Source organism: Phacochoerus africanus, chromosome 11 (genome assembly GCF_016906955.1).
Source record: "Phacochoerus africanus isolate WHEZ1 chromosome 11, ROS_Pafr_v1, whole genome shotgun sequence".
Taxonomy (NCBI): Eukaryota; Metazoa; Chordata; class Mammalia; order Artiodactyla; family Suidae; genus Phacochoerus; species Phacochoerus africanus.
In genome coordinates this window covers 65,589,817-65,612,388 of record NC_062554.1, presented here as the reverse complement: position 1 = coordinate 65,612,388, position 22,572 = coordinate 65,589,817, and the positions used below count along the sequence as shown (strand labels likewise).

The 22,572-nt window shown below is 49.5% G+C and overlaps 1 protein-coding gene across 1 annotated transcript in view; it reads right to left on the bottom strand.

The window, feature by feature from the left end:
* MFSD4A (major facilitator superfamily domain containing 4A) overlaps positions 1-22,572 on the bottom strand; it is a 40,998-nt gene that overhangs the window by 6,003 nt on the left and 12,423 nt on the right. Inside the window, exons 3-8 of the mRNA XM_047752858.1 lie at positions 21,879-22,139; positions 18,564-18,726; positions 17,990-18,105; positions 16,474-16,647; positions 13,088-13,235; positions 8,581-8,651 (exon numbers count right to left, since the gene is read on the bottom strand). Of these exons, the coding sequence (XP_047608814.1) occupies positions 8,581-8,651; positions 13,088-13,235; positions 16,474-16,647; positions 17,990-18,105; positions 18,564-18,726; positions 21,879-22,139 (933 nt within the window). The remainder of the gene's footprint in view (positions 1-8,580; positions 8,652-13,087; positions 13,236-16,473; positions 16,648-17,989; positions 18,106-18,563; positions 18,727-21,878; positions 22,140-22,572) is intronic.

Below are 22,572 nucleotides of genomic sequence, written 5' to 3'. Positions count from 1 at the left end.
AACTTCTCTCCTAAAAACAACAAAATTCCCAACTAAAGGCTGAGCAATCTTCAACCAAATGGACCGGAAACCTTAAAAAAGATATCCTACTCCAGAAGACAAAGAGGAGGCCATATCAAGAGGTAGGAGAGGCGATTATGTGATATAAACAACCCCATACCTCCCGTGTGGGAAACTCCGACTGGAAACTAACTGGCTCACAGAGACTCACCTCCAGGAGTGAGAGTTCTGAGCCCCACATCAAACTTTCACGTGTGGGGATCTGGCACTGGGAGAAACAGCCCTTGGAGCATCTGGCATTGAAGGCCAGCAGGGCTTGTGTACAGGAGCTCCATGAGATTGGGGGAAACGGAGACCCCATTCTTAAAAGGCGCACACAGACTTTCATGTGCACTGGGTCCCAGGGCAAAGCAAAGTCTCCATAGGAATCTGGGTCAAACCTGACTGCAGTTCTTGGAGGACATCCTGGGAAAACAGGGGTGAATGAGGCTTGTTGTGAGGGAAGGACGTTGAAAGCAAAGCTCTCGGGAATATTCAGCAGCAGCGTACCTTTCTCTGGAGGTGGCCATTTTGGGAAAATCTGGCCCCACCCATCAGGGCTGAGAAGCCCCAGGGCAAACAACAATCCAGGTGGGATCACAGCCCCGCCCCTCAGTAAGCAGCCTACCTAAAGACCCTCCAGGCACACAGCCCCTCTAATCCCATCCAGAGACAAAGCTCCACCCACCAGAAGGATAGGAATCAGCTCCACCTACCAGTGGGCAGGCATCAGTCCCTCTCATCAGGAAGCCTACAGCAAGCCCCCAACTTCAGCCACAAGGGGGGCAGCCACCAAAAGTAAGAGAGGCTACAGCCCTATTATCTGTAAAAAGGTCACCATACCAAAAACTATAAAAATGAAAAGACAGGAGTTCCCATCATGGCTCAGGGGTTGACAAATCCGACTAGGAACCATGAGGTTGAGGGTTCGATCCCTGGCCTTGCTCAGTGGGTTAAAGATCTGGCGTTGCCATGAGCTGTGGTGTATGTTGCAGACACGGCTCAGATCCCGTGTTGCTGTGGCTCTGGCGTAGGCCAGTGGCTACAGCTCTGATTGGACCCCTAGCCTGGGAACCTCCATATGCTGCGGGAGTGGCCCTAGAAAAGGCAAAAAAAAAAAAAAGACCAAAGGAAACAATGAAAAGACAGAGAACTATAACCCAGATGAGGGAGAAAGAAAAAACCCGAGAAAATCAGCTAAGTGATGAGGAGATTCTCAGCCTCCAGGAAAAAGACTTTAGACTACTGATGCTGAAGTTGATGCAAGATTTTGGAAATAAACTGAAGGCAAAGATGGATAACTTACAGGAAACACTGACCAAAGAGATGCAAGATATAAAACTTAAACAAGAAGAGATGCAAAATACAATAACTGAAATAAAAAATTCACTAGAAGCAGCTAACAGAAGAATACAGGAGGCAGAAGAACGAGTAAGTGAGGTGGAGGACAGATTAGAAGAAATTACGAATGTGGAACAGAAAAGAGAAAAAAAATTGAAAACAAATGAAGAGAGTCTCAGAGAACTCTGGGACAACGTTAAATGCACCAACATCCATATTATAGGTGTGCCAGAAGGAGAAGAGAGAGATAGAAGGGGACAGAAAAAATATTCCAAGAGATAACAGCCGAAAACTTCCCTAACATGGGAAAGGAACCACTCACTCAAATCCAGCAAGCACAACGAGTACCATATAAAATAAACCCAAGGAGGAATACACTGAGACACATGCTAATCAAACTGACCAAAACTAAAGACAAAGAGAAAAATCTTGAAAGCAGCTAGGGAAAAGAAACAAGTAACATACAAGAGAACCCTGATAAGGTTATTGGCAGATTTTTCAGCAGAAACTCTGCAGGCCAGAAGGGAGTGGCATGATATACTTAACATGATGGAAGGAAAAAACCTCCAACCAAGATTACTCTACCCAGCAAGGCTCTCATTCAGTTTTGAAGGAGAAATCCAAACCTTCACAGACAAGCAAAAGCTGAGAGAATTCAGCAACACTAAACCAGCCTTACAACAAATACTAAAGGAACTTCTCTAGGCAGAAAAGACAAGACAGCAATAGGAAACAAAAATTCCACAAATGACAAGGCTCACCAGTAAAGGTATATATACGGTAAAGATACAAAATCATCCACGCACAATTATACCCCCAAAATCAGAAATCATGGGAAGAGGTGGGTACAAACACAGGACACTGGAGATGAACTTGCAATTAAGAGAACAACAACTTAAAACAATCTCTTATACATATAGACTCATATCAAAACTTCAGAATAACTGCAAACCAAAAATCTACACTTGATCCACAAACAAATAAGAAAAATCAATTCAAATACAACACTAAGATAGCTATCAAACCAGAAGAGGAGAGAACAAGAAAAGGGAAGAAAAAAGAGCAACAAAAACAAATCCAAAGCAACTAATAATATGGCAATAAGAACATACATATCAATAATTACCTTAAGTGTTAATGGACTAAATGCCCCGACCAAAAGACATAGACTGGCTGAATGGATACAAAAACAAGACCCATATATATGCTGTCTTCAAGAGACCCATTTCACTTCTAGGGACACATACAAATTGAAAGTGAGAGGATGGAAGAAAATATTTCATGCAAACAGTGATCAAAAGAAAGCTGGAGTAGCAATACTCATATCAGACAAAATAGACTTTAAAATGAATATTTTAAGGGACAAGGAAGGTTACTACATAATGATCAAAGGATCAATCCAAGAAGGAGATATAACAATTTTAAGTATCTATGCACCCAACATAGGTTCACTACAATATATAAGGCAACTGCTAACAACCTTAAAAGGACAAATCAACAATAACACAATAATATTGGGGGACTTTAACACCCCACTTACAGCAATGGACAGATCAACCAGACAGAAAATCAATAAGGAAACAGAAGCCCTGAATGAAGCATTAAACCAGATGGACTTAATAGATATTTATGGGACATTCCATCCAAAAGCAACAGAATACACATTCTTCTCAAGTGCACATGGAACATTCTCTAAGATTGATCACATCCTGGGCTACAAACCCAACTTCAGTCACTTTAAGAAAATTGAAATCATATCAAAGTGAAGTCAGCCATACAATGAGACACCAACATCAAATACTTTCACTGACATGTGGAATCTGAAAACAGGACAGACTGAACTTTGCAGAACAGATGCTGACTCAGACATTGAAAAACTTATGGTTTCTGGAGGAGACAGTTTGGGGGGTGGGAGATGTGCTTTGGCTGTGGGATGGAAATCCTGTGAAATTAGACTGTGATGATCATTTTACAACTACAGATATGATAAATTCATTTGAGTAATTAAAAAAAGAAGAAAAAGCATATCAAGCATCTTTTCCGACCACAACGCTATACGACTGGAAATCAACAACAAGAAAAAAACTGCAAAAAACACAAACACATGGAGACTAAACAACATGCTACTAAACAACCAAGGGATCACTGAAGAAATCAAAGAGGAAATTTAAAAATACCTAGCAGCAAATGACAACGAAGATACGACACTCTAAAACCTATGGGATGCACAAAAGCCGTTCTAAGAGGAAAGTTTATAGCAATACAAGCTCACCTCAGGAAATAAGAAAAAGCTCAAATAAACAAGCTAACTTTACATCTAAAGCAGCTCCAGAGAGAAAAACAGATAAGACCTAAAGTTAGTAGAAGGAAAGAAATCATAAAGATCAGAGCAGAAATCAATGAAATAGAAACAAAGAAAAACATAGAAAAGATCAATGAAACAAAAAGCTGATTCTTTGAAAAGATCAACAAAATTGATAAACCCTTAGCCAGACTTATCAAGAAAAAAAGAGAGAGGACTCAAATCAATACAATTAGAAATGAAAAAGAAGTAACAACAGACATCACAGAAATACAAAGGATCATGAGAGACTACTATATGCAATTCTATGCCAATAAAATGGAAAACCTAGAAGAAATGGATAAATTCTTAGAAAAGTACAATCTTCCAAGACTAAACCAAGATGAAATAGAAAAGATGAATGGACCCATCACAAGAACTGAAATTGAAACCGTGATTAAAAAACTTCCAACAAACAAAAGTCCAGGACCAGATGGCTTCACAGGTGAATTCTATCAAACATTTAGAGAAGAGCTAACACCTCTCCCTCTGAAACTATTTCAAAAAATTGCAGAGGAAGGGATACCCCCAAACTCATTTTATGAGGCCACCATCACCCTGATACCAAAACCAGACAAAGATACCACAAAAAAAGAAAACTACAGGCCAATTTCACTGATGAACATCAATGCAAAAATCTCAACAAAATACTAGCAAGCCACATCCAACAATACATTAAAAGGATTGTACATCATGATCATGTGGGATTTATCCCAGGGATGCAAGGGTCCTTCAATATCCACAAATCCATCAGTGTGATACACCACATTAACAAAGTGAAGAATAAAAACCATATGATCCTCTCAATAGACATGGAAAAAGCCTTTGACAAAATCCAGCACCCATTTCTGATAAAAACCCTTCAGACAGTGGGTATAGAGGGAATCTACCTCAACATAATAAAGGTCATATATGACAAACCCACAGCTAACATCATTCTCAATGGTGAAAAGCTGAAAGAATTCCTGCTGAGATAGGAACAAGACAAGGATGTCTGCTCTCGCCACTACTCTTCAACATAGTTTTGGAAGTCCTAGCCACTGCAATCAGAGAAGTAAAAGAAATAAAAGGAATCCAAATTGGAAAGGAAGAAGTAAAACTATCACTCTTTGCAGATGACATGATACTATACCTAGAAAATCCTAAAGACTCTACCAGAAAACTGTTAGAGCTCATCCATGAATTTGGCCAAGTCACAGGATACAAGATTAATACACAGAAATCAACGGCATTTCTATACACTAACAATGAAAGATCAGAAAGAGAAATTAGGGAAGCAATCCCGTTTACCATCACATCCAAGAGAATAAAATATAGGAGTAAACCTAGCTAAAGAGACAAAAGACCTGTACTCTGAAAACTGTAAGACACTGATGAAAGAAATCAAAGATGACACAAATACATGGAAAGACATACCATGCTCTTGGATTGGAAGAGTTAATATTATCAAAATGACTGTACTACCTAAGGCAATATACAGATTCAATGCAATCCCCATTGAATTACCAAGGACATTTTTCACAGGACTTGAAAAAATTATTTTAAAGTTTGTTTGGAAGCACAAAAGACCCAGAATAGCCAAAGACATCCTGAAAAAGAAAAATGGAGCCGGAGGAATCAAGCTCCCTGACCTGAGACTATACTACAAAGCAACAATCATCAAAACTGTATGGGGAGTTCCCATCGTGGCACAGTGGTTAACAAATCCGACTAGGAACCATGAGGTTGCGGGTTCGGTCCCTGCCCTTGCTCAGTGGGTTAACGATCCGGCGTTGCTGTGAGCTGTGGTGTAGGTTGCAGACGCGGCTCGGATCCTGCGTTGCTGTGGCTCTGGCGTAGGCCGGTGGCTACGGCTCCGATTCGACCCCTAGCCTGGGAACCTCCATATGCCGTGGGAGCGGCCCAAGAAATAGCAAAAAAGACAAAAAAAAAAACCGTATGGTACTGGCACAAAGACAGAAATATAGATCAGTGGAACAGGATAGAAAGCCCAGAATTAAACCCATGCACCTACAGCCAACTCATATATGACAAAGGAGCCAAGGATATACAATGGAGAAAGGATAGCCTGTTCAGTAAGTGGTGCTGGGAAAACTGGACAGCCACATGGAAAAGAATGAAATTAGAACACTCCCTAACACCATACACAAAAATAAACTCCAAATGGATTAAAGACCTAGATTTAAGACCAGACACTATAAAACTCTTAGAGGAAAACATAGGCCAACACTCTCTGACATAAATGACAGCAACATCTTCTCAGATCCACCTCTTAGAGTAATGACAGTAAAAACAAAAATAAACAAATGGGACCTAATCAAACTTCAAAGTTTCTGCCCAGCAAAGGAAACCCTAAACAACACAAAAAGACAGCCCACAGAATGGGAGAAAATCTTTGCAAGTGAATCAACTGACAAGGGATTCATCTCCAAAATTTATAGCAGCTCCATACCAAAAAAACAAATGACCCCATCAAAAAATGGGCAGAAGATCTAAACAGACAGTTCTACAAAGAAGACACACAGATGGCCAAAAAACACATGAAAAAATGTTCAACATCACTCAATATTAGAGAAATGCAAATCAAAACCACTATGAGGTACCACCTTACACCAGCCAGAATGGCCATCATCCAAAAGTCTACAAACAGTAAGTGCTGGAGAGGGTGTGGACAAAAAGGAACCCTATTACACTGTTGGTGGGATTGTAAATTGGTGCAACCACTGTGGAAAACAGTATGGAGATTCCTCAGGAAACTAAACATTGAACTACCACTTGATCCAGCAATCCCACTCCTGGGCATCTATCCAGAGAAAACCACGACTCGCAAAGACACATGTACTCCGATGCTCTTTGCAGCACTATTTGCATTAGCCAAGACACGAAGACAACCTAAGTGTCCATCGACAGAGGAGTGGATCAAGAAGAAGTGGTACATATACACAGTGGAATATTACTCAGCTATTAAAATGAATGAAATAGGAGTTCCCGTCGTGGCGCAGTGGTTAACGAATCCGACTAGGAACCATGAGGTTGCGGGTTCGATCCCTGCCCTTGCTCAGTGGGTTAAGGATCTGGCATTGCCGTGAGCTGTGATGTAGGTTGCAGACGCAGCTCGGATCCTGCGTTGCTGTGGCTCTGGCATAGGCTGGTGGCTACAGCTCCGATTCGACCCCTAGCCTGGGAACCTCCATATGCCTCAGGAGTGGCCCAAGGAATAGCAAAAAGACAAAAAAAATAAATAAATAAAATAAAAATAGAATGAATGAAATATACCAGCATTTTTAGCAACATGGATGGACCTAGAAATGATCATGCTAAGTGAAGTCAGCCATACAATGAGAAATGAGACACCAACATCAAATGCTTTCACTGACATGTGGAATCTGAAAACAGGACAGACTGAACTTTGCAGAACAGATGCTGACTCACAGACATTGAAAAACTTTTGGTCTCCAGAGGAGACAGTTTGGGGGGGTGGGGAGATGTGCTTGGGTTGTGGGATGGAAATCCTGTGAAATTATACAACTACAGATGTGATAAATTCATTGAGTAATAAACTAAGACGACCTTGAAAAAAATATTTTTTAAATTATTATAGCCGTTTAAAAAAAAGAACTCTATATATAGAACTATATATATGTGTATATATACACATACCCTTTTATTATGGAAAGTTTAAAACATATGCCAAAGTAGCATATAGAATTCCCATGGACCTATCGGCAACTTTAGCAATTAGCACGTTTCCTTTGTTACCCTTGCTTCTTCCCTGTGTGAGATCACAAGGAAGCACATCCCAGACATGACATCATTTCAATGCAGAGGGTCTCATAGGTGAGCTCGTCCCCCTGCCCAGGAGGCAAAGGAGAAGGAAAGGGGAATCGAGGGGTGGTTAGAGGGACTTTTTTTTTTTGTCTTTTTGCCTTTTCTAGGGCCGCTCCCGCAGCATATGGAGGTTCCCAGGCTAGGGGTTGAATTGGAGCTACAGCTGCCGGCCTATACCACAGCCACAGCCACAGCCACGCGGGATCCAAGCTGCGTCTGCGACCTACTCCACAGCTCACGGCAACGCTGGATCCTTAACCCACTGAACAAGGGCAGGGATCGAACCCACAACCTCATGGTTCCTAGTTGGATTCGTTAACCACTGAGCCACGACAGGAACTCCTAGAGGGACTTTAGAAATGGAAAGACCTGGGTTTGAACATCATCTCTGTTGGTTCCTGATAGTGTGACCCAAGGCAATTTGCTTAATTTCTCGGAGTTTCGGTATATCTTCCTTTGTACAAAGGGGCACCAAATATCCAGAGTAAAAAAAAATAGATTTTTTTCCCCACCCGATGAACAAAGGAAAGGTGGGTATGTTTGAAACGAACTGGGCCAGTTGGCCCTTGATCAAGGCAGGAGTCAGGCAGGAAAGCGGGGCCCTTTGTAGGGTGGGCCGAGGCAGGGCAGGGCAGGGCAGGGCAGGGCGGGGCAGGGAGTGGTGGGTTGAGAGGGGTGAAAGGAACTCTGCCTGCAGCCCAAACCCATCCTGGGCTTTTTGAGAGCTAAACATTCCCACGGAGCCTTGTGGCCCTGCTGCTGGACGTGGCCTATGTTTGCTTTGGATAATACCCTGCATCCCTCCACATCCGCCAGCCCACATTTGGAGGCTCAGCTTTCAAGGCTGGCTCGGAAACGGGGGAAACAGGTGACACAGCCAGAGTGGGGCCCTGCTTGCTGCGGGAGCCTGAGGGAAGGGGCAGCTTGGGTTCAGAAGGGGGCTTGGCACATCTTCTCACCTGCCCGGAGGGGCACGTCCCCATGACTCCCGCCCCCACCCCCCACCCCCCGCCCTGAGTTTCCCCACATACCGAGCCGACCAGCATCTGGAGGACCATCTCGCCAATGCCTGCCCCTGTCACCAGCACTGTGGTCGCACAACCTAACCGAAAGAGGAGGATTTGGCTTAGTAAAAAAAGGTAGGGAGACAGAAGTCCACTGGCATAATTTGGTTGTTTCTGGGAAGTCTCTAGAAAATGGTATGGCTGCCTGAGTGGATGACATTGGATTCCTGAGATTTCTCAGACTTTAGCCCTTAATTTTGCTTTGGGAACTCTTAGTTTCTGCTGTCATGATGTTCCTTCCTTGTTCTGAAACTTTCAATTGCTCGCGATTGTCTTTAGGGTAAATTCCAAGTGACTTAGCCTGGCATTCAAGGCCTTTCCCAATCTGACTGCCAACGACCTGTCCAGAAAGACTTCCTGATCTTCTCAGGCCAGCCCTCTGCTAGGCAGCACTGCACTGACCAGCCACACCTCTGATCAATCTGGCAACGTGGCACGGACCTTCAGATCAGACCTGAGTTCCAAGCCCACTATGTCCCCTCCTGGCCATGTGACCTTAGGCCAGTCCTTTCTCTGGGCCTTGGTTTCCTTCTGTGAAACAGGAATGAAGACTATGCTGAATAGGCTGCTCTGTGGACAACTCTGACACAATATGTGACAGCACTCAGCGGCGCTGGCACACAGCAAACCCTGGAAACCGGGCCAGTGCTCTCCTGAAACCCTTCAGTGCTGCTACCTGGATCAAGTCCAAAAGTTTGAATGGGGTTCGCAGGGCCCTCTACAACCCACCCCCATGGAGCGCTCAGACTCCTCTGTCACACTGTCCACGCACCGTCTACCCTCCAGCCAGTAGAACCTCTCTTCCGTTTCCTGAGTCTGCACACTTTCTCATTCGACTTCCCTCCCTCCTCGATGGCACTCCTCCTCTTTGTCTGGAAAACTCTTGTGCATCTTTCAAGTCCCAGTTCAGATAGCCTTCATCCTCTTCCCTCCCGATTCCATCCTCCCTGAACCTGGGTTAGCTGCTGGTCTGTCCCATGGGCTCCCGCAGCCCCCTGCCCCCTACTCTCACGTTCATGGGCCGCCCCCACCACCCCCGTCTGTTCACCGGGCTTCCCCACAAGGCTGGAAGCCCATCAGAGGACTGTGCCTTGAGTTTGAGCCTAGTGGCATATGCTACTGCAGGTTATCACCACCATGGCCAACAGATGGGAGACAGTGTTGTTCCTTTGTTGTTTGTTTGGTTTTTTTTTTTTTTTTTTTTTTTGCTTTTTAGGGCCACACCTGTGGCACATGGAGGTTCCCAGGCTAGGGATCCAATTGGAGCTGCAACTGCCAGCCTACGCCACAGCCACACAAGAACCGAGATGCACCTGTGACCTATACCATATCTCATGGCAATGCTAGATCCTTAACCCACCAAGCAAGGCCAGGGAGCGAACCCTCATCCTCATGGATACTGAGTCACAATGGGAAATCCCACTTAGTGTATTTTGAATCCAATAGAGATCATCACTTCTGGCCTTCAAGTTCCTTGTTTATCTCACTCACCTTTACACTGGCCTCTGTGTTCACGGCTGCCTCCACCCCCGCCCCCCCCCAACCCCTGGCCAAATGCCTTTCCTTGCTCTTTCTGACTTTCCAAATCCTGGGCCAGCTCCTGTCCCATCCCCTCCATGAAGCTATCTCTAGCGTCAACACTGGCCACTAGCAGCCCCTGTCTATTCGACTCAAACATTCAAAACCCTTTCCTTACTTTCCAAGCATCAGGTATTGGACTGAATCCTGAGGGCATTCAGGTGAATAGAGTTCACTTTTATACTGAGCACCTGTGAGCCAGTTAGGCTGCTAAGTCCAGAGCATTCCATCTCCTCCAAGGCACAGAACACGCCAAAAAGGAAGGCGTTTGTCACCCAATTTTGCACATAAGAAAACTGAGGAGGTTCTGAGACAGGAGGGGAAATTGAATTGCATAAGGACACAAAGCCAGAAGGTGTGGAGGCAGGACTGAACTTCAGGGCTGCTGATGACCTCAAAGCCCATGCCCTTGCCCTCGTCCCTTGCGGGTGCCCACTGGGAGTGCGTCAGCAAGGAGAGGACACAGCTAACATAGATACAAAAGCCTTGAGGTGGGACAAACACGAGAGGCAGGTACCCGCCTTCCCGGTGGAAGCTTCCCGGGGCGGGGAGGGGGGGAGTGGAGGGACCTGAGCAGGCAGGTAAAGGGTGGGAGGCGGAGAGAGGGCATTGCAGGCAGAGGGGTCACCCTACGCCAAAGTGTGCAGCTACGGAAGAGTTCTTGTGCCATTGGAATAGCAAGTAATTCAACAAGGCCAGAATGCGGGCTCTGAGGGAAGCCGAGAGGGAGAAGGCTGAAGAAAGGAAAGAGCACCACAGGCGGATATGAAGGCGGCGATCCGCTCCACGTGAGCCGCGCCAGACCAGTTACACGAGACTTTGCGGAAAGGAACCCCAGGCACTGGGCTTTGTTACAAGGGCACCAGGTGATTTTAATGTGGAACCGGCATTGGATACCACTGATGGAGGCAATTCTGAGAGTCAGGAGACAAGCCAAGACCTGCCAAGGCAGGGGTGGAGGTGATTAGAAAAAAGCCAGGCACCATTAACCACTCCAAGCAATAAGTGGTGATAAAGGCCTGAACCAAGGCAGGGATGGTGAACACAGGATAGATTTGAGTGATCATTTGCAGCAGAATGAACCAACATAACATTATTATTGTTATTAAACTAACTGTTTTTTTCATTTTAGGGCTGCGCCTGTGGCATATGGAAGTTCCCAGGCCAGGGGTCCAATCCAGCCATGACAATGCTGGATCTGAGCCACATCTGTGACCTACACCACAGCTCTCAGCAATGCTGGATCCTTAACCCACTGAGTGAGGCCAGGGATCGAACCCAAGTCCTCTTGGATACTAGTTGGGCTCGTTACTGCTGAGCCGCATTAGGAACTCCAAACTCTAACATTTGTTGATCACTTAAAAGTCTGTGGGATATACTATGTGACATGTGATCTCAATCTTGCCTCTTTACCTCAATTACTTGTTTGAGGTTTGGGGATTTAGCTTTCAATTTCAAGCATCCAGGTCTGGGGATCAACTCAGGGGATAACTGAGTGGGCCATAGCTCTAATTGTTCTGATCTCACACCACCACCCCCATATCCCAATTTCTCCCACTCCTGTTCTAAAGAAACCACTCATCTTTAATGCTGGTTTTCCAACACTCTAGGGTGTCTCTGGTTACTTCTAAGGGTAACTTTAAATGTTCAAAACATGATCTTTTTTTTGGCTGTGCCCATGGCATGTGGAAGTTCCCCGGGCCAGGCACGGAACCCACACCATAGCAGTGACCTAAACCACAGCAGTGACCACATCGGATTCTTAACCACTGAGCCATCAGGGAACTCCCAAAACATAGTTATCTTTAATTATTTTATTTTTGCTTTTTAGGGCCACACCTGTGGCATATGAAGGTTCCTAGGGTAGGGGTCGAAACGGAGCTATAGCTGCCAACCTACACCACAACCACAGCAATGTGGGATCTGAGCCATGTCTGGGACTACACCACAGCTCACAGCAATGCCAGATCCCTGACCCACTGAGTGAGGCCAGGGATAGAACCCACATCCTCATGGATACTAGTCAGATTCATTTTCACTGCGTCACAACGGAAACTCCCTTAATTAGCTTATTTCAAAGAAAAGGATTTTTTTTTTTTTTTTTTTTACCATTTCTTGGGCCGCTCCCAAGGCATATGGAGGTTCCCAGGCTAGGGGTCTAATCGGAGCTGCAGCCACCAGCCTACGCCAGAGCCACGGCAACGCGGGATCCGAGCCGCATCTGCGACCTACACCACAGCTCACGGCAATGCCGGATCCTTAACCCACTGAGCAAGACCAGGGATCGAACCTGCAACCTCATGGTTGCTAGTCGGATTCATTAACCACTGCGCCACAATGGGAACTCCCTCAAATAAAAAGATCTTTCCTATACGAACTTGGGAGGGTGCAGAAAGGGACGGCAATTAGAGGTTTCTGACATCAAAGAAGCTCAGGCACAGCCCCAAATCAGGTGTGGCATCATTGTAATCCTCTGTGTTTCAAACAACATCCACAAGAACAAAGCAAGGAGGTACTTTTACTCACAAGTTATAAAACCCTTATCCTATGCCATAACTTTTCCCATGCAAATTTGCTTTTCTGCGAATTTGAAATTTCTAGCACGTGTGTGTTACACAAAATGCCAGCAGTGGGTCAGCGGACACTACTCTGGGGAAAAAGAAAATGGGAAAGAGGGGCCCCCTGCGAGCAATGATACAGGTATGATGTTGAGTGCAGGGAGCCATGGGGTCAGCTCCCTTCCCCTTCCCGTTTGGGGGCCTGTTGCCACCAGAGTCAGTAAGGAAGCATTTATTTCTATGAGGAGGTGGAGCTGGGATCTTCTAGCTGGAAGAGCCCAGGAAGAGGGGGCTGGGGGCGGGAGTGCCCCTTGGTTCTTGGCTCTGCACCCACTCACCTTTGTACTGCAGGATGTCCTCAGTGTAGGCCAGCATGCTGGGAAAGGTGCTACTGAGGAACAGGCCCAGGCTGGCTGTCCCCACGAACAGGAAGACGACGTTGTAGGAGAAAACAAGAAGCACCAGGAACGTCACCACCACGCCAACCTGTCGCAGCCCAGATGAAGGCGATTAGAAATGGGGGAGAAGCTGGGTGGCCACGGAGAAAGGAAAAACCAGTCTCCAGACTTTGGCAAGTTCTGCTCCGGCCCCAGGGGCAGCGCTGTGTGACCAGTGCGCTACCTTGTGGAAAATATGGGAACTGCACCTCCCCGCAGTCCTATTGGCCAAGGAAGCCGGAGACAGGGACAAAGCTTGGAGGGGAGCCCACCCCAACATCTCTGCACACCGCCTACCTACCCTGCCTCGATGCTGAAGAAACACTGAGCTCCTCTGCAGACACTTGGCCACTCCATTTACAAACCAAGCCTTGAAGAGTCACCCTGAAAATTTCTAGACTTGGGAAGTTTTTAAAACACCTGATTCTCGGGAGTTCTTGTCATAGCTCAGTGGTAGCCAACCCGACTAGTATCCATGAGGACTCGGGTTCCATCTCCGGCCTCACTCAGTGGGTTAAGGATCTGGCGTTGCCGTGAGCTGTAGGTTGCAGACACGGCTCAGATCGTGTGTGGCTGTGGCGCAGGCTGGCAGCTGTAGCTCGGATTCGACCCCCTAGCCTGGGAAATTCCATACGCTGCAGGTGTGGCCCTAAAAAGAAAACAACCCACCTGACTCCGATGTTAGGAAGATGGGAAGACGGAGGATGCCCACAGCGAATTAGCAGCTCTGCTCCCACTCAGCATGCCACCCACCCCCCGCCCCAACCCCTGCCACTGTCTGTGGCGCAGCTTGGCCCTCAGCCTGCCTCCCACCTGCCTACCGGCCCCTCATCCTCACCTTCCTGCAAGGGCACATGCTTCCTCTCCCCTGCCCATCTTCTTCCCCAGCCAACTGTAAGCGCCTTAAAGGCATAGCCCTCACCTTATAGAACCTGGCACCCCAGCAGTTCCCTATAGGCCCCACCCCTGCCCCCACCCTGAGTGTGTACTCGCTATCCAGCAGGTGGTTGTGGGGACCCAGGAGAACATCAAAAACAGGGTGACTATTACTTATAAACTGAGTGGGAGTTCCTGTTGTGGCTCAGCAGGTTAGGAAGGAACCCGACATGGTGTCTGTGAGGATGCCGGTTTGATTCCCCTCCTCACTTAGTGGGTTAAGGATCCAGGGTAGCCACAAGCTACAGCGTAGGTCGAGGATGCAGCTCAGATCTGGCACTGCTGTGGCTATGGTGCAGGCTGGCAGCTGTGGCTCCGATTTGACCCCTAGCTCAGGAACTTTCGTAGGTTGCAAGTGTGGCCATAAACAAACAAAGAAAATGAGCCGAATCTGGGAAGAAGCTGCAGTGAATGTGTGAGAATCACTTGGCAGCTACAGCACTGGGAAGCTTGCTCAGGGCTGTTTAGCTGTAGTCCCAACAGGCTGACCACTAAAAGCACCTGAAATGCTTTCTTTTCTTCTTTTCTTCCTTCTTTCCTTTCTTTTCCCAGGCTAGGGGTCTAATTGGAGCTGTAGCCTCTGGTCTACGCCACAGCCACTGCAACCAGGAATCCGAGCCTCATCTGTGACCCACACCACAGCTCACAGCAATGCCAGATCCTTAACCCACTGAGCAACGCCAGGGATCAAACCCGCATCCTCATGGATGCTAGTTGGATGCGTTAACCACTGAGCCATAACGCGAACTCCTGAAATGCTTGTTCCTCTCCACACCCCTCCAAATCAGAATCTCCAGGGTAGGGACCCAGGAATCTGTATATTCCAAAGCCCCTCCAGGAGGTCTAATGTATTTGGAAATCACTTGCTCTAGGATAGTGTTTTCCCAAACCTGCTTGATGACATGAACCTCTGGGGTGTTTGTTGACGATAGAGATGCCTAGGTCTCTCCCCTGGACATTCTGATTCACGGCGTCCAGGCTGGAACCCAGAAATCTGACCTTCCTTTTGAAAAACCAGCATCCCAGGGGAGTTTCTCATCAATGTCTAACTCCTATGGAGGCTCCAGAGTTCTTTCTCTCAAACCCCGAGTCATACCCACTCTCTTCTCAAGAGCTGGCCTGCCGGGCTACAGAGGCCAGCCACCAGCACACCTGCACCCTCGCTCCACCTCTCGGACCCTCAGAGGCTTCCCGCCTGCATCACACTAGCTCCCCTGAACAGGGGTCCTCTTCTTACTGAGCCTAGCACCCCCCACTGCCCATCAACCGCCCCCTCCCCAGGCCTTCCTCACTCACTCTGACGAGGGATCCTCACAGGCTTCCTCCCTTCCTCCTCTGCCCTCAAACAGACTCTTCCTACCTGATTCCTGTCAAACAAAACTCCCTCCAGCTCAGAATCATTTGCAATCATCACAGCTCCACTTCTGGTCTCCTCATTCTCCTGAGGTTTGGATTCAACCCTCCCGACCTCCCATCTACACTGAAAGGAAATTTCCTTCTTGAAAGTCATCAACCAGCACAAAGGCCAAATTCAAGGGCCTTTCTTGGGGCCCATGATCTTTGGCCTCTGTAGCCCCAACATTATTTCCTAACCCCCCTAGAAACTCAACCCTAGCAAGTACTTTCTGAGAGTGGACGGGACTTGCTAGAAAAGTGGTGCATTTCCAGTCACTGGAGGTGTTTAAACAGACCCTGGATCCCTGGGAGGGGATATTAGAGAGGTAATTGGAGCCCTGGTTGGAGATTGGGCTAGATGACCTTACACTAACTCTTTGTCATCCATGGGAACATGGACACACATCAGGCCCTGACCTCCTGCCTCCAGAGCAGACCAGTTCCTTGAAGGCCATTCTACATGCCAGCCTGGCTACTTGAGCCACCTGGGAGAGCTGCAAGATGCAAATTCCCAGGCCCCAGCCCAGAGATGAAGACTGGGGAAATCCTTGGCCACCCTTGGCCACAGGGCTCTGACCAGATGGGCACTAAGGTGAACAAGGGAGGACCAAGGGCAGCACTTGGTCCTGACTACTCCTGGCAGGCCGTCTGGGATCTGCTTCAGACACAGCACCAATCATCTCCTCCAGCCCTTCCTTCAATGGGCACAAGATTAGAGGCCCAGAGAGAAGAAAGAACATTTCCAAGATGGCGCAAGCAAGCTCCACCCTTAGATTTGCATCCCTTCCCCACCAGCACCTCTCCCCTCCACTCCCCTCTCCTCTCCTTCCTCTGCTCCTACACCCCCCACTACCACCACTGGCAGAGTCTAGTACCAAGCAGATGTCCTGGGGCAATGGTGGGGCCCGAGTGAATGGCTCTTCTGAGTTTCCAAGAAGTGAAAGGAGGCCACTTACCACATTGACAAAAACCATGGTGGCTGGCTTCACTCTGGAGGAGATGGGAATGGAGATGAGCCGACCCAGGGTGATGAAGCCCCAGAAGAGGCTGGGGAGGTAACCGGCCACCTTGTGTCCCACAGACAGCGGCTTCTCCACTGCGTAGCTGTACACGAAAGCGGAGTATGCCCCCTGAGGGGAGACAGGGCTCACTGAGCATATGTGCAGAGTACCCTGGCAGAGGTGGCCCAGCTGGGGCAGGTGTGGGTGGGCTGCTGGGGACCCGTCCTGCTCCTAGTGGCTCAACTAGGTGTGGGCTTGGGGTGCGGGTATGGCACACATGGGCCCGAGCTGAGAGTGGAACTTGGGCACCACAGCTTACAGATGGTACCTGCAGGGGCCAAGGGTTCCAGGAAGGTGTCTCTGGGTCCCCACAGGAGCCCTGAGGAGTCTGGGCACGCAGGTATTACTCCCCGCTTCAACCAGAGCAGAGTCTGCTGCATGTCTTATTTACAAGGATGCCACAGAAGGGTTTTTTTGTTGTTGTTGAAGGAAAGGTGCTGCAGCTAGGGAGTTCCTGTCGTGGCTTGGTGGTTAACGAACCCGACTAGTATCCATGAGGTTGCAGGTTTGATCCCTGGCCTTGCTCAGTGGATTAAGGATCTGGCATTGCCATGAGCTGTGGTGTAGGTCACAGATGTGGCTCAGATCCTGTGTTGCTGTGGCTCTAGCATAGGCCAGCAGCTATAGCTCTGATTAGACCTCTAGCCTGGGAACCTCCATATGCCTCAAGTGCGGCCCTAAAAAGACAAAAAAAAAAAAAAGCCACAGCTAAAAAAAGGTGTGTCTAGGCATCTCATTTTACAGCTGAGAGGGCAGAGAGAAGTGACTTTCCCAAGGTCACAGAGTTGGAAGTCAACCAGTACTGGCACGAGTACTTTCCACCAGGTCATCTAGTTCTTTAGGGCCCTGGCTTTGGAGAGTCCCTTAAATGGCCATCAGTTAATCAATCAGCCATTCAAAACTGTCTGAATCTAATCCTTAGAGATTTCTGGGGGGAAAAAAGCACTAAGAAGTGTAACAGAGGTCACTAGCAGACTGAAGAGCGGGGGCCAGATCCTGCCTGTAAATTGTTTACCGCATGGCTTGCGAAGCCCAGGTTTGGAACGTATTCCAGGAAGCAGGGTGCGCTGGAGTTTTTATGGTGTGACCTCTACTCGGGGGAACAGGGCGCTGCCCCTTTAAAAATAAATCTGGGGAGCCTACCCTCAGTAACAAACCAGAGTCCCCCATCTCCAGAGTTTGTGACAATGAAAACAACTGAACGAGACAGGAGACCACAGTTCCAAGGGGCTGTATTAAATCCTGAGGAGAGGCTTCCACGGGACTTGGTTTATTACTTTTGGATCAACTGGATCACAGGTGAGGCCTCTAAGAAACCTGATGCTCCTCCCTTCTCTTACCATCCCCGGGATTGAGGCTCAGGGGATCCAGGGAGGGCTCCCTTAGGGGCCCCCTCCGAGGGCAGGCTCACCGTCAACCCATCAGTCATGAACAGGACCAGGGCGGCTGTGACATGGATGGCGAAGAAAGACGAAGGGGCTCCTTTGAAGTTCTTCCTCTGGCAGCAGCTGAACAGGTCCTCATGGCCTGGATGAGACGAGAGAAGAGCAAGGACCCGTCTCAGCTCCTGCTCTGTCCCTCTGCACACCCAGGAAAAGTGGCCGGTGGTCAGAACAGCCGCGAGAGCCTTGGCAGAGCGGGAGACCACATACACCTCCCATCTTCTCCAGCTCCCAAATGTCTAGTAGGAAGAGCCCCTGTCCATCTCACAGCGCTGTTGGAAGCAAGGCTCAGAGAGGTCAGGTACCTCGCCCGTGGTCACACAGGCGGGGTTAGGAGGAATGGAGGCTGGAGTCAGGGGTCCACCTGCCTCATGCTCTCAGCCAGTGTGCTCCATCTCTTGCTTCCCGAGGCCAGCAGTGCCAAGGGTTTGTCCCCAACCTTTACCACCTGTGCACGATGCTCTCCCTCTGGGCGGGAGGGAGGGCTTACCAGGGAAACCTCAGCCTGGGGCCGTGAGCCTGAGAGTTCATGGGAGCCCCCACCTGAGTGAGATTTCGGGGGCAGCGAGGCAGTGTCTTCCTTCTCAGGAGGCTGTGTCTCCAGGGCGAGCTCATCTGCAGACAGGAGCAGGGGCCTCCTCTGAGGGCAGCAGGTCAGCAGCCGCTCTTTGGACAGCAGAAACAGCACAGCCATGGGCACCGGGAGCTGAGGGTGGGCAGAGGGTCAGGAGAGTCTGGTTCCCATCAGGCTCCCCACTTCCCATGCCCAGGTCCCCGCATACACCTCCACACGGCCATGTGGCAAACATCTGCATGGTCCTGGGAGAAGACAGCTCTTATCCAAGAGTGCCCACCTACCAGCTAATGTGGCTGGGTGCCTTGACCCCGGGCCAGTCTGGTGTCGTTGCTGCTCAACTTTAACCACAGGTACTTGTCACATCTTGTCATATGCAAACACCCCAGGCCTCTGCTGGCATAAGAAATGCTTAGAGGAGTTCCTGTCATGGCTCAGTGGTTAATGAATCTGACTAGGAACCATGAGGTTGTGGGTTCGGTCCCTGGCCTTGCTCAGTGGGTTAAGGATCTGGCGTTGCTGTGAGCTGTGGTGTGGGTTGCAGATGTGGTTTGGATTCCTTGTTGCTATTGCTGTGGCTGTGGTATAGGCTGGTGGCTACAGCTCCGATTCGACCCCTAGCCTGGGAACCTCCATATGCCGCTGGAACAGCCCTAGAAAAAGGCAAAAAACCAAAGGAAAAAAAAAATGTTTAGAGATAAACTCCTTTCTAACATCCTTGTCCTGAGCAGACCCGGAGCATGGCCCCCACACTCCTTTATGCCAGTAGAGCAGGTGATGTTTCACCAAAGAGTTTGGCTTTCATTCTGCAGAGCTCTGTGAAACAGGCTAAGTCTTTACCCCCATTTTCCAGATGGGGCAACTGAGGCCCAAAGTTCTCCCTCGGTCAAAACCTGTCACAACTGGAAGAGACCTGAGAGCGTTAGTGCCAGTCTCACAGCTGACGGGTGGCAGAGCCAGACCGGCACCCAGGCTTCCTGACTCTGTCTCCACGTGCCACCTCCATGTCAGGGGCTGTCTGGGTGACAGTGTACCTTATGGACATACAGAGGCTGACCTCAGAAAACAGAGACGACGAATCCTTCAGACTGAAAATTGCACACTGCTAGCAACACACACACAGTCCGGTGTCTCGTTTGCTGATATTTACTCGAATAATTGTAAATATACGCTTGGCTTTCATGAACTCCCCAGAGCAAAGAGAAATGCCTCCTGCTCCTGAGGTTGCTTGGAGAAACCTCTGCTACCTCCCTCAGGTGCTTGCCTGTGTCTGACCCGCCTCATTGCCAGAAAGCTCTTCAAGTCTAACCTCTGCCCTTCCTGCTGCAACTCCATCCCAGCACCTTTTCAGAGGGAGAGGGCATCCAGGGACCTGTGGACGTTTCCAGGGGCTACTGAGGCTCCTCTGGGCTGGCAGGTAAAGCTGGCCCGGTAGAGACAGGAGGCAGGACCCTGTCCTGGTGCTGCTCTGGGGGAGCCTCCCCCCTCGCCTGCTCACACAGGCACTTGCCCCAGTCACCTGAACGCCACCTCCTGGGCTGACACCTCCCAGTGGGCACCTTGGGAACCTCCCTCCACTTAGAAATATATCAGTCACACCCCAGTGGCATCAGAGCCACAGATCGGGCCTGAACGGAGGAGATGGCCCTGCCTTCAGGAGTCCTGGGGCTGACGCCAGAGGCGAAGCCCTCCCTCCAGTCTTATGGGGGAAACAGGAAACCCACACACAGAGGCCGGTGGCAGCAGAATGCTTGGGTGAAGGCCAAGGGGAAACAGCTGTAAAAGAGGTATGCTCCCTCAGCTCGGGCTTTCCAGGGAGGTGGGTGGAGGGAAGGACCTGACAGCGGATTGGCTGCTGTTCTGGGCAGGAACACACAGAATCTTTATAAGAGGCCAGTTAAAGAAAGCAGGCTCCACCTTACATGTCAGAGAATGCCAGGCGGCCTGGCCTCGTGTGTGTGTGTGTGTGTGTGTCTGTGTGTGTGTGTGTGTGTGTGTGCGCGTGCACGCGCGCCCATTCTCTTCTGGGGTGGACTGTTTATCTTCAGACACAAACCAATGGAAAAAGTCCGGAAATCCTGCAGCAAAGTACCTCCAGGCTGTACCTCATGGGGCAAGAGAAAACAGATCTCTGGCTTAAGCTGGACCTTCCTGCTTCCTGGTCCCAGAGCCTCAGCCTTGACATTGTACTGACAGTGCTCTTTGCCTTTATAGGTCCCCCTTGGGGGGCAGGACCAAAGCTGCATTGTTTCCAAGACAATGATGGGCAGAACAGGGAAGACGCAGAGGGAGAGGGGTGCGTTTTTGAGAGCCCCTGGGGAAGCTTCTGGTACAGGGCAAGTTACCAAAGTGAAGGGAAAATGAGCAGGGATCACAGGGCCGTTGGGAGGCATCTGTGCTGGGAGTCAGGGTTCCAGCTCAGCCAAGCCTCTGGCTAAGCCCTAATCAGTCCCTTGAGTCAGTGATGGTATGACACCCCCTGCCCGGCTGCTCGGAATTACTCTGAGGCTCCGCCTGCCTGCCTCGGGAGGGGTGACAAGTCCGTCTAGAGTGGGGACAGACTCCAAGTCAAGGTGACAAACAATGTGGCACCAGGCGAATGGCCACTTGGAATACTCCCCACCTCCAGGGCATGCTCCTGGTATTCCTGGGAGTGCCCCCCCACCCCTAGCCCATCCCTGGTCTAATTTGGTTGGCAGGGCCCTGGAGGAGGTTTCCAGCCAGAGACCAGAGTCAGTCCTGACTTAGCAGCAGAGGACGAGAGCTGGGGTACAGAGGGCCTCGGCATCTGAGCCAGTCACAGTGAGGTGACCCCCAGGGCAGTCTTGGCAGGCAGGGTCCCTCGGAGGTCATCGTGTCTATCCCCCAGCCTCCAGAGGGGCCCAGTGCCTGAGGACCCGGAGAAGAGCCTGGCATGTGCCTCAGCGCTCCGTCCCAGCACTTCATCTGACCTTGGAGGAAAAGAGCTAGTTCCCCAGGGAACCCCGATGACTTGGAAGTTGACCCTGACCTCATTGCATGAAACCTGTTCACTGTTTTACCTCCCTTGAGAATTGCAACCCCAGGATGTCACAAATGAAGGCCCTTAGAGGTGGTCTCCTGCAGCCCCCTGTGTTCAGATGAATCCCCGGGGGTCAGTTTTCCCATCTTTGTTCTTCCCTGTAGGTACAACTCAGCCCTGGCACATTTCTCAGGAACAGACGAATCTGCACTGGGAGCTGGCATGGACGAATGTGGGTGACGATTCACGAGTGCCCACCCAGCCCTGCCCCAGCACCACTCACATTGATCAAGGCCATGATCCAGAAGGCATAGGACACGCGGGTCCCTGCCGCATCCTGCGAGGGCAGCCCAGGGAGTGTCTGGTTGGACCAAGGTTGGGCCGCAGCGTGGTGGTGACCCAGGACCCTGGAGGTATGGAGCAGGTGGCTGCCGGAGGTGCTGTTGTCTGTGCTATTGGTAGGCAAGCAGTTGGCCTCAGACAGGAAGGGGTCGGCGATGAGGGGGCTCAACAGAGCTCCAAAGCCCACAAAGAAATGGAGAACCTGGGGAGGGAGGAGAATTGGGATGGGTGGAGACAGGGCTCAGGTTTCACACTCCCTGCCCCAGTCTTGCGTCTTGCCTGGGGAGCCCCTGCCTGGGAGCAGTAGGGAGTAGGCGCAGGAGAGGTGAGGAGTGACGCTCCTGTCACCTCCTTCCTGCCTGGAATAACCTGGTGACAGTGGTCCACCCCTCCCTCCCTCTCTCTTCTTTCTCAAATCTTAACCCCCAGCTGGGGGCTGTTCACATGTTAGCATCTACCAGTCGACACCCCGAAGGGAAGGGGGCTTAATAAAGGGAAGGGCTGGACCAGAATCTTGGGTGACTAGGAGAAGGAAGGAGAAACAGAGCAAGGAGGGAGGAGAGGCGTGAGGAACCACTGATCCTCCCATCACACCCCTTTCCAACTTACAAAGAACATTTTCTCATTAGCACTTA